General features: G+C 37.2%; 1 protein-coding gene across 1 annotated transcript in view; it reads right to left on the bottom strand.

Annotated features, from left to right (window-relative positions):
- The window catches only part of DNAH11 (dynein axonemal heavy chain 11), an 851888-nt gene that overhangs the window by 392717 nt on the left and 439988 nt on the right, over positions 1 to 19183 (bottom strand). Inside the window, 3 exon segments of the mRNA XM_053715724.1 lie at positions 1 to 119; positions 10931 to 11062; positions 16772 to 16925. The exon segment at positions 1 to 119 is cut by the window's left edge and continues 55 nt beyond it. Coding sequence (XP_053571699.1) covers positions 1 to 119; positions 10931 to 11062; positions 16772 to 16925 — 405 coding nt within the window.

Here is a 19183-nt window from a genome sequence, read left to right as displayed (position 1 = left end):
ATGAACTTTCGGGTTTGGCTGTCAAGATAGAAATCAAAAATAGATCCTTGGTGGGAAATTTCACTGTTTTTCATTTCTTTTATCCACCAATGACTGAATTCAGTTCTAGAATCCGTAAGCTAAATGAAGAAAGTAAAACAAACAAGTAATAAATAAAGAGAAAATATTTTGTGCAAATGATAAAATATAATACAATATTTCCAACATATGTTTACCTTTTTTGACTATGTAACCAAAGGAGTAGTAGATGTAGGTTATCTAGATTTCAGAAAACCATTTGCCACTGTCACACAACAAACTAATTCAAAAAACTGTATTTCCTTGGTCTAGAAATTGTGAAGTGTGTATATCGTTGGCTTAAGCATAGGCAAAATAATGTCTTACTGGTTATTAATGGTATTCCTCAAGGTTAGTTCTAGGGCCTTGTTTTGTTTAACATATTTATCAGAGAACATCAGCAAAGTGTTATAGAGAAAGGTATTTCTGTATGCAGTTAATTAAAAAAAAAATGGCGAGTTGATGTTTTGAGGGGGTTGAATCAAAATGAGAAGTAATATAAAAAATAGGAGAATTGGACAAATGATTGGAATCTAAAGTTCAGCATCACAAAGTGCAAACTTATGTAATTACACTTTTCTGACTTTTTACAAAAGAGGAACAGGACTTAAGAAATATTATTTCAGATATTCTGATATTTGGTAAACAATGCAGAATTGTAGCAAACAAGGCCAGTTGAATGCTTGGTTGTAAAGGGTAGACATATTTGCAGCACAAATAGTAAGGATTGAATGCTACTTTACAGATCACTAGTTAGATCTCATCTTAGGTATTGTGTGCAGTTCCATTATCTCCAAAACTATAGAAATAAACTGGAATCTGTTCAAAGGAGCGCTACTAAAATGGTACATGGTTAAAAAAAATAAACTTATAAAAGAAAGGCTTAATGACCTTCATATATAGATTTAAAGGAGACACGGAAAATAGGTAAATATGATAGGAAACTTTTAAGCACATTTAGGGACTCAAATTTGAGGCAGTAGTATTTTTCACAAAAAGAGCAATTCCATAACAAGGGGTTATGATCTAGGGTTGAAGGGTAGCAGGTTCAAGAGCAATTTGCACTTCTTTACAGAAAGGGTGGTTGTTTGTGAAGAGACGTCCTTTAGAAGTGGTAAAAACATGGTTGGGGTCTTCAGAATGCTGGGATAAGCAGAAGGTTATCCTACATACTAATTAAGTTTATCATTTGGAAATGTGGGCAGACTTGCTGGGTTTATGGTTCGATATCTGCCGTCACAATCTATCTATCTTTCAATGTTTCTATGCATTTGTTGTTTGAAAAAAAAATAGCTTAAAGGGTATGAAACACAATTATTTTTCTCTTCATGATTCAGGACCAGTACACTTAAAAAAAAGTTCTAATTTTCTTCATTCTCGTGATATTTTTTGGTTTAACAGATTATCAAGGTAGGTAGCACGCACGTGGCTTGGTGAACTATATGGGCAGACATTTTGCATAAAGCTTTTGAGCACTAGATAGCAGCATTGTTTCCACAATGCATGAATGTTAAAAAAGGTTTCTGCAAAATTGTTGCCTTTTAGGGCTCAATTTACCAAGCCTCTCTACCCCCCTAAATAAATCCTGACTGCAGGTTCACTTGTGGGAACCTGCAGTCAGGATTTATCAAGCTGCGGTCATCAGAAATTACTATGAAAAATACTAGGTTTTATCCCTTTAAAAGACAACAACAACAAAGAGAGCAGTTACTATAGCTAAATAACGCTACTTGAAGTAAATGCATTTATCTTAAAAAAAGGTAGCCACAGTCGATATATTGTGTACAGCAAGCTTGTTGTTAAAATAACTTAATGCACCTAATAACTATTCGTTATATTAATAAATGGTCAGTGTGTATATTATTTCATAATAAAAGAATATAGGCTTCTTAATTTTCTTTTGCGATTGAGATAAAGCATAGAATTTTAAACAACATTTCATTTAGCTTCTGTATAACTTTTACTACTGTCAGCTTCGTGAGGATTTCTTTATTGAGCAGCAATGCACTAATGGGAGGCTAGCTAAACAGATATGTAAGCCAATGAGAAGAGGTATGTATGAACAGTGACCAATCTGTTAGGGCTATCTTTCAGCTCCTAAACCTGCCTAAGTATCCTTTTCAACCAAATACAAAATAAATAAATAGACAAGGCAATATAACTTACCCTGAATTTCAAATAAGCAGTAGATTTTTTTTCTGAAAAGTTTATTTTTCTCCCATTTTCCAGCCCCCTGTATCATGTGACAGACTCAGCCAATCACAAACTAGTATACATTAGACCCTGTGAGCTTGTGCACATGCTCAGTAGGATCCTTGTTCCCCAGAAAGTGTGAATATAAAAAAGACTGTTCAAAATTTGATAATGGAAGTAAATTTGAAAGTGTCTTAAAACTGCATGCTCTTTATGAATCATAAAAGTTTATTTTGACTTGAGTGTCCCTTTAAGTAATTTACTTCAAACAAAGTGTCTTTAAATAATTGGGTCCATTCACTATTAAAAGCAATTAAGAAATGGCATTCAACACTGAACAGCCCATAAATGTTTATATATATATATATATATATATATATATATATATACTCACACTACATATCACACACACACACACACACCACACACACACACACACACCGGTTACTCTGCTGCTGAGCTTTATACAATATCCTCTGTTTGGCAGGTACTGTTACTTTAAGGTTTCCACTACACAAAACTCGGCACTATTCACAAATCCCACCACCTGCCACCACCTTGTGGTAAGATCACTGGAAAAACAGTCTCAATGGCGTGGTAACTGTATTTTAAAACAGTTTTATTCAGAGGAAAAAAAAAAGTCTTTTAACATAACAGGTGCACTGTCTCTTTAAATAGAGCAACTTCGGGGGCGAGCCTGGAGCTGAAAGGCAGATGGAGTCGTAATCTAGGAGCTGCCGTGCAATACTGCCCAAATGTGATCTTCTGAGGGGCAAGAAAAGTCGCAAACCGGACTGAAAAAGACAGTGAGTGCGAGGGTGATCATAGATCAAGCACGCTACAAGCTGTGCCGGATACCCACAAGTGCACTAAGTAATTATGGCAGCGGAGGCTGTGAGGAGCCGGTCGCCATCCTTAGCCACGAGGGAATACCGCTAACAACGGAACGGAGAGCCTGTGGGGACATATCGATTCAGGCGGATGAGGGTAAATAAATACACCAAACCAACCATAAAAATACGGTCGGACACACAAGCAAACAATAATAGGCTTTCTAGGTCAAGATTCTTGGGGATAAAATGCTAAACAGATAATGAAAGCGGGTTAAAAGAAACAACAATATGGGGCAAATACTATAGACGGACATATACTACAAAAAGCTACAAACCCTATAACTCTAAATGGGTTCCTATATATGAAGATGCCCCCAGGTGCCACAAGCAGAAAACCTATAATATAAGCACATAAGAATCTAAATAACAGATTGCAGACAGCAAGATGTTTGGCTGGAAACTGTACTTTATTGGCAAAACTCATAATATCGACACTACTATGCAAGTATAAAAGGATATCTTGAAATCTGTTTGTAAAAGAATATATATGTAAACAGAGACCTTTCAAAGAGCTGCATGGCTGTATCAGAATGTTATACGCAGCAATGCAATAAGCTATTAACTATATCTGTTAAGGCAAAGGACTCTGGCTGACATTCATGTAAACCTCTACTACTCTGGAGCTAAGATATGTTAGACCCTGAAGTATAAAGATATTTGACCAAAAAGAGCCCATAGCAACCAGGGCAGCCTGACAGCGATTATATCTTAACAAACACAATTCACAACTGTTTTGCAACCTAGAGTCAATCAAAGAAAAAGTAAATATAACTAATACGCTAGTTCCTTGTTGTTACTATAGCCAAAAACAGCCATATACAAGAATAAGGTAGACATACTACTGTTGATTAATATCTTAAAAACCATATGTCGGCCAGGAAGCAAAATAAAGCAGCTCTGGGGCCCAAAACACCAGCAGCAAACCTCTTTTTTAAACCTGTCAAAGGAGATAAACTTTCAGAAACTGCTAACCACATTACAGAGGAAGATATGGACTCTGAAACTGATTCACAAATTAACGACGATGACTTGATCCCTACCACAAGAGCTGACCTCAAAGCCTTAGTGTCCAAACAAGACCTCAGTAAGAACTTCGACAAGCTCTGGGAAAAATTTGATGCATTCCAGAACACTGTTACCAACAGTTTAGCAGAGATAAAACAAGACATCACAGAATTGGGAACTAGAGTAGCCACCCTAGAGGAATCTGAGACCACTATTACAGATGATTTGACAACGGTGCAGCACAATCTATCTGCTCAACAGCAAGAAATGAAGGATATGCAAGACAAATTAGAAGATCTTGAAAATAGGAGCCGCAGATGCAATCTAAAAGGTCCCATCTGTCAGATGAATTACCTATCTATCTCCATCAGCTCTTCCAGGCAATCACTGGTGAGGTTGAAGACGGGAAGTTTCAGCTAGAAAGAGCCCACAGAGCGTTACGGTCCAAGCCAAAAGAAGATGCTCCACCAGAGATGTGATTATTAAATTTTACAGATTCCCAGAAAAAGAAGCAATACTTGCAGCTGCAAGAAAAAACCCTACTTTTAAGTTTCAAGGGACAGTAATCCAATTCTTTCAAGACCTATGTGTCAAAACTTTACAGAGAAGAAGCCAATTAAAACCGCTTACTACACTCTTGAGGAAACACCAAATACTATACCGCTGGGGATTCCCCTTCAGCTTGTATATCTTACACAATGGAAGAACTCTAAACCTTAAAGAGCCGACAGAAATTCCGGCGATCTGCACCAAGCTCCAATTGGAAGTTCCGGAAGTACCACAGATGCAAAATGTGGAAGAATCACAGCAACAGTCCTCTGGATCCAACCATCCACAAAGACAAAGATGGACAAGAGTGCCGAAAAGGAAGGCCAAGTCTTGAAGCTCCTTTTATACCATCTCATCCAGGATTCGCTACATATGTCCCACACTTGGATAGTGTGGATGGGTGAGATAATACCTTTTTCCTTTGCTACATCATTTTCAACCAGGTAGCAGATTCGCAATGATATGTAGGAAAGAACATGTACTTTTAAGACTCCTCACTAAAATAAGTTCTGAGAAAGAGACTTAACAGAGGGGAAATGTATTTTACCTAATATGCCCCTTGACATGAATAGGGAGGGTAAGAAATGAAGGGATTAAGTTAAGTAAGAATCCACGCAGAAAAGCATTATAACAGGACTTTTCTTTGCTTAATATTTACTAACTGGCAGTAGGGGTGCAAAATACCCAAAGACTGTTGTTTTCATCAAAGGGGGGGGGGGGGGATTTTCTCTGTCGCTCTTAGTTTTACAACATCTGTTAAATGTATTACTGTTTGAAGACAGACTTGTCTTTGTTTTGATTTTTGTTTTACACTTGTTTATATTTTATTATTGTTTCGCCTGTACTAGGGATTGGATCCAAAAAAGAAGCAAACATAAGCAGCTCTTATGGCTGATGGTATGGCACATGAAGGCGGACCCGGGGGGGGCCCCTCACTCAGGTATGTAGACAATGACTGGGGACATAAGACTTATTTCACATAACACAAGAGGCCTTAACACAGACATTAAACGTAGAACGGCATTAAGCCAATATGCTAGCCTAAAGGCCAACGTTATATTTTTACAGGAAACACACTTCACTAAAGAAATAGTACCGAAATTACTGGTCACGATGCTATACTCAACATTACCACTCGTCTACAGATAAGAAAAAAGGGGAGTATCAATCTTGATACATCAATCTCTAGGGTTTGTAGTTGAACAGACCAATCAAAGATCCAGAAGGAAGGTTTCCTGGTATTGCGGGACGACTGCGAGATAAACAAATAATCCCTGTGTAATATATATGCACCAAATGAAACACGAACCTCCTTCTTTGCTAATATCACTTATATACTAACTCAATGGTCACAGGCTAGGATATTGCTAGGAGGGGATTTTAATATCTCAATGTATGCTCATCAAGACACGAAAGATTCAAAGCTGACTCAGAAGCAGTTGAGACACAACTCCTTAGTTAAAAAAATAAAAGAGATTCTCTTATCCCATAACCTGATAGACTCCTGGGACACTTTGTACGGTCGCACAGCCAGACTACACGTATTACTCCCACACACATAGGTCTTACTCTAAGTTAGACTACATCTACCTGAGCCAGAATTGGATCCCGGATTTAGTGACTTCTACATTACTCACGCCATACTCGTGGTCCAGACCATTCTATAGTACAAGTACATATTAAGATACATTTCATACTAGCCCGACACGTTCCTGGACTTATAATTCTTTTGTATTACAGAACCCCAGACATACATAACTCTATGACTAAGCATTACGGAAGTACTGGGAATTTAAACACAGGTACCACCTCTAACCCGAATTAACGCATGGGCAGCACACAAACCATTTATTAGAGGTCTACTTATTAAAGAAAAATCTATTCTTAATAAGGCTAACAGACACTTAGTCGACCTCACTCCAAACCCAGATAGACACCCTCACTACACTCCATCAACCAAAATCTAACGACAGAAGTATTTCTAGAACTCCAAACTAAAAGATCAGAATTAGCAACTATTATGAACAAAGCATCTCTAAAAGCAGCTCACAGACTAAGGTCACAATACTTCTTATACTCCAATAAAACAGACAAATACCTAGCGCATAAGCTTAGGGAGAAAACAAAATCTATCCACAATACCGTATCTACAACAAACAGATGGTACATACACTTCAAACACCCAAGAGATTGCGAATAGTTTCGCGCAATATTATGCACACCCTCTACGATGGGGGAAAAAATAGCACACAATGATTCCACAAAAAGTCTGTTACACAAATTTCTAGACACTGCTGCACTCAAACACATTACTGAAAATATTAAGGATGAAATGAATGTGAAGGTGTCGACCAGGGAGGTAACTCAATGGCCATTAAGGAATTAAAACCAGGTAAAGCGGCAGGCCCTGACAGGTTTCCGGGAGAGTACTATCAGCTTTTCAAAAACAACCCTAATCCCGCATGTAGTGACATTCTGTAATGACATCCTACAGGGCAAAGAAATCCAACAGAAATTTTACAGGCCAAAATAGTGGTAATCCCTAAACCAGGTAAAAATCCTAAACATGTGCCAAAGTTATCGGCCCATATCCCTAATCAATCAAGACATAAAAATCCTCACCAAAATTTTAGCAAACCGTCTTAAAACACACTTACCTGATCTGGTTCATCCGGATCAGGTGGGGTTTATTATGGACAGAGAAGCCCCAGACAATACGAGGCGCATGATCTCCCTGGTGGACTACCTTAACAGAATGCGAACGCCTTCTCTGATCCTATCATTGGATGCGGAGAAGGCGTTCGATAGGATAGACTGGGACTTCATGTTTGAGGTACTAGACAGAATGGGGTTTAGCGGCTCATTTATTCAAGCGCTTAGGAGCATATATTCCCACCCTACAGCACATATTAGAGCAGCAGGTATCAATCTCAACTTATTAACATTCGCAATGGCACAAGGCAGGGCTGCCCCCTGTCGCCACTGCTATTTGCATTGTGTATAGAGCCACTAGCAGCACAATTCGTCGGGACCCAGATGTCCACGGGGTCAGGGTGGGAGAGGAATTTAAAATATCCCTATTTGCAGATGATGTCCTTCTTACCCTGACTAAACCATTGACGTCTCTGACGCACTTATACCGAATATTAAAAGACTATTCTGATATTTCAGGATACAAAGTCAATTTAGATAAGAGTGAAGCTCTACCAATAGCACTCCCAAATCCCACAAAAAAACTATATTGACATCAATTTTACATTTAAATGGTAAAGGAGGCACTTAAGTATTTGGGTATTAAAATCTCAAGTGACACTACAGAACTGTATAATTAAACTAACGTCCCCCTATATAAGACTATTAGAAAAGAGATAAACACTTGGAGGGGCTGGCGGCTTCTCATGGTACGGATGATTATCGGCCATTAAGATGAACACTCTCCCCTCGGTCTATTAAATCTATTCAGGGCCCCTTCCAATAAAAATTCCTCTAGTGGAACTTAAAAACTACAATCGGATCTAATTAAATTTATCAGAGGTAACAAGAAGGCTAGAATACCATTCTCAAATACTAATACAACACAAACAACTAGGTGGAGTAGGGGTCAAACTTATTAAATTATTACCAGGCAGCAAGACTGGCGCAGACCACTTCTAATGGGTAAAAGACCAAATGAGCTGGTGTGGGTGCGAATAGAGACTCTGATGGCTGGCTATAAATATCCGGATGATATATTGTGGGATCAGCCAGGCAAATCTCTAAAAGGATACAAGCCTCGAGATGACAGTAGAGATGATGGACGATGTGGAATACGCTATCGACGACCTTACAGATATTCCCAACAGATTCTCTAACGAGACCACTCAAAACACTTATTGGACAGGACTTTCACGGACAGATTGGGAAGGGGGAAAATAAGGGGCTTTACAGGGTGGCCGACTTCTTACATAACGGCAGTATTGCCACATTCCACTGATACAGGAAAAGATATAGCCAGAAAAAACTACATTGGTTTTTGTATCTACAGATAGCATCAACAATCACAAATTTCATATCACAAAATTGTAGACAGAATTTAACACCACATTAGAAAGATACTCTAGCTCCAGTATAAGACACAAAAAAATTATTTCCCACATATATACACGATACAGTCGACTAAAAACACTTCTAAAACATCTCTAATGGAGAAATGGGAAAGAGACACGAATATAATACAGTCAAGGGAGGAATGGGAGACAATATTCCAAAACTGCAGGGAAAAGGCCTTAATGAGTGCAGGACTTCAAAGGAAATTGTATCAAAACCATCTTTCCGGTGGTACCTCACCCCAACAATCACAGCATATTACACCCAAAAAGGCAAAAACTATTGCTACAGAGGTTGTGTAGAGACAGGAACCTATAAACACATGTGGTGGGATTGCCCACAAGTACAGCAGCTATGGATTAGATTGTCTAAGCTGATAAGCGAGGTATTGTCTGAAAATATAAACCTGACCATGTCTCAAGCACTATTAAATGAACGGTGGTCAAACCATTTAAATAAGGCTATAAATACATTTATACGCACTCCTATGCACAGCTACCAGAATAAGCGTGGCCAGATACTGGAAAACACAGGGACACCGGCTTGGGGGGAGGTAATGGAAAAAATTAAAAACACATACAAAATGTCTGAGTCGGCATCTTTCATACAGTCCAATCACGATCAATTTCTGAAAATATGGGAATACTGGATTCTGAAGGGATACTAAACCCATATATACTAAACATGAGACCCAAACAAAGCAATCACAGACAGGGAACAAGGTTCATAAGGAGGTATGAGACGCTGACTGTGTGGACTGATCAGTGGACGGCTTGGGGGGGGGCCCCCTCGGATCCGCAGCGGCAAACCAATGAGACAGGCAAGTTGATGTTCAGGTTTTATTGTATTGTTCAAAAATTGTTTTTTGTGGTTTTTTTTTTTTTTTTTTTTTTTTTTGTTTTGTTTTGTTTGCTTGTTTACCATCATGAGAAAATAGTTAAAAATTACAGAGAAAGGAAGAGGAAGTCTGGACTAAAAAGATCTATGCTGCTCATTCCTCTTTCTTGTTGAAAAACATACTTATATATGCAGAGACAATAAGGACATCCAAAGAAAGTGTACATGGAGATGGAGATCTCTAAATGTAGGAGGGGAGGGGAGAGGGATCTGTTTGAAATGTATGTTATGTGATATATTCTTCTACACGTTCTGCAATAAAAATTATTTCAACTAAATAGAGCAACTTCAAAGCAGTCAGCAAAACAAAGCACACAAATAAAAAGCCTACTCCTGTCAGGATCCAAACTATACATATAATTTCCCTTACTAATGATAAACTGGTCAGCTAACCTGAACCCAGTTTAGTACTTCATAGAAATGGTTTAAGTAAAATACAAAACAAATCAAAACAAGTTTGTCGCACCGGTGTGTCTCTTTACAGGTAGTCAGCCATGCTAACTGGTCTCCAGCCTCTATTTCACTCTGGAAAACAGCCTGCTCCCTGACCCTGAGACACATACTATTCCTAGATAGCTGCTTAGGAAGGCCTGAGCTAACTTAATAGGGAGCCGCTGTGATCCAATAGATTTAACTCTTTAGTTGCAGGGGAAAATTGCTCTCTCTAAGCGCCTGCTAATGTACACACCTTCCCTCACCCTGTCACTATATATATATATATATATATATATATATACATACATACATACACACACACAAACACATATATACATATACATACATACACATATGTATGTATGTATATATATTTTAGAAATAAGGAGGTGAACATTTTTAAAAATAATGTAAAATTGCAGACAGTGTTGTAAAGCTTAACTGAGATCACGATTTTTGAATTAGTTATTTTTGATTCCCTTTGTGCTTCATGACATTGCTGTTTCTTGGTCTCAAAATGAAGATAGCATTTCACATTGAAAAAAATACAAAGGACTGAGTAATTATACAAGGGTTGGGTAATAGAACGTTAACTAAGGAAAATTAGAGGGTACGGAACAGAAACAAAGATATTGTAGTTTTCATGTCATCTGTATGACTCATGCTACTGTACAGAGTTGTTAGAACCTTATTAATGTACCCTTTATTCTTTTTTTTGTTTACTATAATATGATACAGTTCACAATATCTGGCCTTTGACACTTAAATCACAAGCAGTTAGTGATTTTTCTAAATAAAAAATAAATAAATCAAACCTGGTCCTTATGCAGGGCACCTCCGAAGGCCCAGATGCAGGCAAAAGCGAAGTACAACTCATACAGCTCCCTCGATGAGTCATGTGGCGCATTTTCCGGTGTTAGAAGACACTCAAGAAGAGAACACAGTGTCTAGGGAAGATGAAATGTAGATGCTGAGGCTTTTACTTTATAAACCAATCATCTGAAAACTATTATATATGTCATATAACTAAATAGTACTGAAACTTTTATACATCTACAGCCAAATGACATCATATAATCCTCATGCGCAAAGAAAAATAACATTCCAGCATGATTACCTTTAACCAGACATAGGCTAGCACTGTATTTTATGGACATACACTGGCAATTAATTGTAGTGAATATTTGTTTATGTGTATACATATGTGTTCGTCGTTGTGATTTATAAACTCTTAAGCAATCCCCAATTTAAGGGATATAAAAGTAAAAAAATAAAGAAAATCCTACAGCATGTTTGTTATTGCAATATTTTTTGCATATAGCAATGTGTTAGCCCTGCAAAAGTGTTTAATACATAGTTAACGTCAGCTCAAGAGTAAGCAATGCAACTACTGGAGAGCTAGCTGAACACATCTGATGAGCCAATGACAAGAGGGGCATTTTTGTATGTCCACCTATCAGCAGCTAGCATCCAGTAGAGCATTGCCACTAACTGAACCTACCTGGGTATGTATTTCACCAACAATGCCCAGAGAAGAAGAAGTAAAGTAAAATTGAATCTAGTACTCACCGGTTAATTTTAAGTGGCATGTTGTCAGTGTAGCGTCAAATGCAGAGCATCTTCTAGTAGCTTAAACATTAAAAATAGAAGCAGGATTATAGGTCACAGGAGCTGAGACATTTGGAGCATATATGTTCTTTGTCACAAGTGGAAAAAAAGTGCAAAGTATAAATAAATAAAAGTTTACATATCGTGGTGATTTTGGCCTGATAACATGCACACAAGTTGACACAAAGGGGGGTTGAATGGCTATTAAAGGTAAACCATCCTCACCTGTGATCTGTTTGCTTGTAATTAGTGTGTGTGTATAAAAGGTCAATGAGTTTCTGGAATCCTGACAGACCCTTGCAGCTTTCATCCAGTAGCTGCACTGAGCGTTTCCTGGATTCAGAGTCATGGGGAAAGCAAAAGAATTGTTCAAATGATCTTGGGGAAATGGTAATTGAACTGTATAAAACAGGAAAGGGGTTAAAAAGATATCCAAGGAATTGAGAATGCCAATCAGCAATGTTCAAACTCTAATCAAGAAGTGGAAAATGAGGGGTTCTGTGAAACAAAACCAATGGTCAGGTAGACTAACTAAAATTTCCAGCCACAACCTGCCAGGAAAATTGATCGGGATGCAAAGAAAAAAACCCACAAATAACTTTAGGTGAAATACAGGACAATTTGAAAACATGTGGTGTGGCTGTTTCAAGATGCACAATACGGAGGCACTTGAAGAAAGATGGGCTGCATGGTCGAGTAGCCAGAAGAAAGCCATTACTACGCAAATGCCACAAAGTATCCCGCTTACAATATGCCAAATAGCACAGATACAACACTTAAACCTTCTGGCACAAAGTCATTTGGAGTGATGAGACCAAAATTGAGCTTTGTGGCCACAACCATAAACGCTACATTTGGAGAGGAATCAACAAGGAGTATGATGAAAGGTACACCATTCCTACTGTGAAACACGGAAGTGGATCGCTGATGTTTTGGGAATGTGTGAGCTACAAAGACACAGGAAATTTGGTCAGAATTCATGGCAAGATGATGGATGTTATCAAAAAATACTGGAGGAAAATTTGCATTCATCAGCCCGGAAGTTGCACACTTGGACATTCCAACATGATAATGGTCCTAAACACAAGGCCAAGTCGACCTGTCATTGGCTACAGCCAGAATAAAGTGAAAGTTCTGGCCATCCTCAGTCTCCTGCCCTCAATATCATTGAGCCACTCTGGGGAGATCTCAAACGTGCAGTTCATGCAGACGTCAAAAGAATTTACAAGAACTGGAGGCTTTTTACCAGGAGGAATGGGCAGCTTTACCATCTTAGAAGATAAGGAGCCTCATCCACAAATACCACAAAGACTTTAAGCTGTCATTGATGTTAAAGGGGGCGAATACACAGTATTAAGAACTGGGGTATGTAAACTTTTGATCAGGGTCATTTAGGTAGTTTCTGTTGTCATTATGATTTAAAAGATTAAAACACAGTTGATGATAATTATTTTTGCCTGACATGTTGGTGTTGTATCTTTCACATGGATGTTATAAGTTGCACTGAGTTATTCCAACAAGATAATCAGAAACTGTGTCCTGTCTTTATTTCAGGCTGCAAAGCAACAAAATGTGATTATTTTAATACTCCCTGTATTTGCTTTTTTTGCTGCCCTAGAAAACTCTGACAGCTAATGTCACAGAACTCACCAACCCCAACAATTTAGCCCACATTTTTCCATATATATATATATATATATATATATATATATATATATATATATATATATATATATATATATATATATAATATATATATATATATAAAAGTCAATGTAAGGATTGCACAATCATACTGTTAATCAGAGCCACAGTGCACTGCAAATATTTCTCCAAAATGTATCCAAACAGCAGGCACTCACTGGACTTTATAATAAAAATGTAAATAATTTTATTGCATCAGATTAAAAAGGACAAACGTTTCGGCACTGCATTGTGTCCTTTGTCAATGTCAAAAATACAAGAATTCTTTCTGGGGTGTGGAGCTGCACTCTGGTTGTGTGTTATCTTGTATTTTTGACATTGAAAATGGCACAATGCAGTGCCAAAACGTTTGTCCTTTTTAATTGATGCAATAAAAATATTTACATTTTATTATAAAGTCCAGTGAGTGCCTGCTGTTTGGATACATTATAAATATTATATAAATATATATATATAATATATATATTTATATATAATATATATATATATATCTATCTATATATATATATATATATATATAAAAATATATATATATATAGTGTAAAAAACATTGACCAAATAATGGTCACTAAAACAGATCAAACCACACTATACAAAAACAAGAGGAATATGCAGAATAATCTAGGATAGGAGAGACTAGGACTAAATGTTATAGAAGGCTACTATAAATATGGGCAATAACTGCTCTCGTTGTAATCACTTTCATAAGAACAAAAAAAGAAACTGATATATTGAATATATCTAAAAAGGAAAACATGAATACAAAAAAACATAAAGGGACTTCTATCATTATATCATAAAATGTCCATGTAAGATGTTATATGTAGGGGGGAACGATTGAAGACAAGGTGTCTGGAATATTGAAGAATATAGGAAAGATTCCAGTTACATACAACAATAAGTTTAACTATGGTGTAACAATGCATTTGCACCATGATAAATATCTCAAGGGCTTTACTATAAAAGTTATTGAAATAAATAAGGTTGATTAAATAATAAAGTTATAGAATTCCTAGAACTTGAAAATATAGAAATAAGGATTTCTTTAATTGCAATGGGCTGAATGATGATATAGATTTTCTAATGTAGGAGGTTCAACTAATATGTTTTTATAAAACCTTTTATTTTTTTGTCCCTTTTTTATTTTCTTATATAAAATCCTAATAAACTTGAAATTTTGGGACTATGATTGCTCTATAAAGAAGATAAATAAGAAATAATTCATTACTGTTCTATATTTAATGAACAATGATTGATATTAGCTAAATTAAAACTTGTGAAAACACCCCGGAATTGATAAGTGCTGTTCAGTGTTGGACTTCACATATCTAGGTTGAATTGTATCCTTTTGGGAAATGTTGGTGTTGGCAATACGTGGTGTGTAGTATGTGTACATCTGGAGAATACAAATAATCTACTACATTCCAGATAAGAAATTATGCAAACTAGTTGTGCACCCTATTTTTTAAAGTTTGATGAGCTATAGAATTGGAAAGACAAACACATTTTGAGTCTGTGTATTGAAAGTATATTAGCAGACTGCTGTTGGGACCCATATTGAAACCAAATAATTACTTTATATATATATATATATATATATATATATATATAAATATGACAGTATTTCACTTACTAGCAGGCTGCCTGGAAGGACACTTCTGGTTTACAGACATTCAGTTTTCTGATACTACGGAACACACAGCATGTTCTAGTGACACACATACTTGTCCTATACAAGCAATACAGGTTTTGAGTATTCATTCCACAACATATATTTGGAACACCCTTTATATTATTTCACTCCATACCCTTATATTGGAATGCAGGATATCTGAATGCTACAGAGGATAGATACATTTTTTTAACGTATACTAACAGTGGAACCTAAACTAATATGCTGTGGCTCCTGGTGGATTGGAGAGTGGATTTTATGAATAACTACAACTTTCCTTTATCACATATTAATGGGACATTCCTTTTTACAAAAATCATATACCACTTTATATCTATTTTTTATGATTTTTTTATTGTTCAGATGAAACTGTCATATATTTCGGGGTTTTTTTTATTGCTGGCAAATTTGTATTTAATTTTTAGTCTGCAGACTGCTGTTGGATTTGATCCTTTAACTTACTTTGAAACTCCTATTCTATATCATTTATATTTTAAGCGGTTTATGCATATATTTTAATGTATTTAATGTATATATATATAAACAAACATATATTTTACAGCTATTTCTATGTAGACATTGTGTACTATATTGACCTGTGGGTTATTTTATTATATATGTTATATATTATATACTATATAGTTGTTAATGCATGAAACAGATAGACATATAGGCCCCTATTTATCAAGGTCTGGCGGACCTGATCCGACAGTGCGGATCAGGTCCGCCAGACCTCGCTGAATACGGCGAGCAATACTCTCGCCGTATTCAGCATTGCACCAGCAGCTCACAAGAGCTGCTGGTGCAAGCCGCCCCCTGCAGACTCGCCGCCAATGGGCCGCCAGCAAGGGGTGTCAATCAACCTGATCGTACTCGATCGGGTTGATTTCCGGCGATGTCTGTCCGCCTGCTCAGAGCAGGCGGCCAGGTTATGGAGCAGCGGTCTTTTACGGAGCTTGATAAATATGCCCCATAGATACAGATATAGATAGATTATACCAAATGTTCAAATTGAAGATATTCGAACTTTAAGCAAGGAGCAATTAATCTAGTTCTCAGTTACTGAATTCTTTTGGTAATAGAATATTGGTGTGTTTACATATATTGAATAATTCCCACTTTTGTCTGCTTTGTGCGTTTAACCGAAAGAGAAATAGGATTTGTTTAAAGGGCCATAATAGTCAAAGAATTACCTGCTCTAATCCGTTAGAGCATGTAATTTTAAGACTATTGAGTGACCCTACACTACTGTGTATTTAACTCCCCACAAAGGGGTTAAACACAAAGTAGAAATCCCGCTCTGGACTAACAGTGCACTGCTGGTCCAGAGCAGAAAATACCGCTGCTCCAATCAGTAGAATTAGTTGCACATCTGAGTTGTGTGATTAGTGCTGCTTATTGGATCAGCGGCATTTTCTCCTTGAGATCAGTAGTGTTCTTACAAGTCCTGAGCAGTACTTCTATTGTGTGTTTAGGCCCTTTGCAAGTCTAGGGTCGATGGTCTTACAATTGCCTGCTATTACGGATTAGGGAATGTCATTTTTTGACTGTTATAGCCCTTTAAAATGTCCAGCTTTGTATATATGCAGTTTATTGCCAGTCTGCTGGTACTTTCTCTGTTTAAAACATTAGTTTGTATAGAAAGTTGGTGCATAAATGTCATTTTACCCACCTGTACCATGCTATTCTCAGAGATAGGAGTGACCGTTTTAATAGTGTTGAGTCTAAACTGATCCAAGCATGGTGGCACATATTTGTCAAACAGAATAGTGAGATTAGCCTTTTCATTTTGGTTACTTCGGGTTTCTATCCAGCTGGTAACATACCTAAAGGAATTAATCAGATTGGATTATTAATAATATTATTTTTTGCTTAAAATGTAATTAAAAAATTCTAAATTTGTTATATCCAGATGTCTGGCGTATTCTTTCATCACTTTGCATTTATTATACCAGTGGTATCCAACTTTAGTCCTCGTGAATCACATACAGGCCAAGATTCAATGTTCCCTCTACATGAGGAATACATTTATTGACTTATAAAATCCATGCATGTCTGTAGCTTGCAAAGTTAGAGCTGAGCATTAAGTATGCTATACTACATAACAATGGTGACATCTGTTCCTGCACTAGTACACACAGTAAATAAAATCTGTTTTTGTTTTAGTAACTTTGTATGATTGGATTTAAAGTGACAGTGTAGCATAAATTTTATTCCCCTTTAACTTGTTCCCAATGATCCATTTTACCAGATGGATTGTCTTAAATTTACCTTTACTTTGGCATGTTAAATAGCTGATTTTGCCCATGATATACCTGCCTATTCTAAAAGTTTCTATAATTAACGTGATGGTAAATCTCAGTATTTTAAAAATGCTAGAATTTATCAGCACTAAAAATAAAGTTGATTTTCATTCACAAGTTTATTAAAAAAAAATGTGTGGAATTTACCTTCACAGCAGCTCCGGTCACACACGGCAAAAGTCTTTTTTCCAATGAGGTAATGTTTCCACCTCTTAGCCAATAGCCATGTTAGCAAAAGGTACAGTGCAGTGCATCACAGTAAGGGAATACATTTAAAGAGCAATGCCCCTCCCTTTAAGCGTCTGCTAATTTAATGCACTGATGAGTGAGCAACACATTTGTTATTTTGGCCTTTTACTTTTTGGATTTTATTTTAGTCACCACATGACTGTGATATTGCCAATTTTGAATGATGTTTTCTTCCAGTTAATTTTCTTTGTAATTTTTTTTATTTATTTTTTTATTAAAAAAGTTAAAAACAGAATTTATGTTTACCTGATAAATTACTTTCTCCAACGGTGTGTCCGGTCCACGGCGTCATCCTTACTTGTGGGATATTCTCTTCCCCAACAGGAAATGGCAAAGAGCCCAGCAAAGCTGGTCACATGATCCCTCCTAGGCTCCGCCTACCCCAGTCATTCGACCGACGTTAAGGAGGAATATTTGCATAGGAGAAACCATATGTTACCGTGGTGACTGTAGTTAAAGAAAATAAATTATCAGACCTGATTAAAAAAACCAGGGCGGGCCGTGGACCGGACACACCGTTGGAGAAAGTAATTTATCAGGTAAACATAAATTCTGTTTTCTCCAACATAGGTGTGTCCGGTCCACGGCGTCATCCTTACTTGTGGGAACCAATACCAAAGCTTTAGGACACGGATGAAGGGAGGGAGCAAATCAGGTCACCTAAATGGAAGGCACCACGGCTTGCAAAACCTTTCTCCCAAAAATAGCTTCAAATTTGTAAAATTTAGAAAAAGTGTGCAGTGAAGACCAAGTCGCTGCCTTACATATCTGATCAACAGAAGCCTCGTTCTTGAAGGCCCATGTGGAAGCCACAGCCCTAGTGGAGTGAGCTGTGATTCTTTCAGGAGGCTGCCGTCCGGCAGTCTCATAAGCCAATCGGATAATGCTTTTAATCCAGAAGGAGAGAGAGGTAGAAGTTGCTTTTTGACCTCTCCGTTTACCAGAATAAACAACAAACAAAGACAAACTTTGTCTGAAATCCTTAGTAGCTGCTAAGTAAAATTTGAGAGCACGAACTACATCCAAGTTGTGCAACAAACGTTCCTTCTTTGAAACTGGATTAGGACACAAAGAAGGCACAACTATCTCCTGGTTAATGTGTTTGTTAGAAACAACTTTTGGAAGAAAACCAGGTTTAGTACGCAAAACCACCTTATCTGCATGGAGCACCAGATAAGGAGAAGAACACTGCAGAGCAGATAATTCTGAAACTCTTCTAGCAGAAGAAATTGCAACCAAAAACAAAACTTTCCAAGATAATAACTTAATATCAACGGAATGTAAGGGTTCAAACGGAACCCCCTGAAGAACTGAAAGAACTAGGTTGAGACTCCAAGGAGGAGTCAAAATTTTGTAAACAGGCTTGATTCTAACCAGAGCCTGAACAAAGGCTAGAACATCTGGCACAGCTGCCAGCTTTTTGTGAAGTAACACAGACAAGGCAGAAATCTGTCCCATCAAGGAACTTGCAGATAATCCTTTTTCCAATCCTTCTCGAAGGAAGGATAGACTCTTAGGAATCTTAACCTTGT

This window comes from Bombina bombina, chromosome 5, assembly GCF_027579735.1.
Source record: "Bombina bombina isolate aBomBom1 chromosome 5, aBomBom1.pri, whole genome shotgun sequence".
Classification (NCBI taxonomy): Eukaryota; Metazoa; Chordata; class Amphibia; order Anura; family Bombinatoridae; genus Bombina; species Bombina bombina.
Note: the sequence above shows the minus strand (reverse complement) of the source record. Positions and strands in the feature narration are given on the sequence as shown.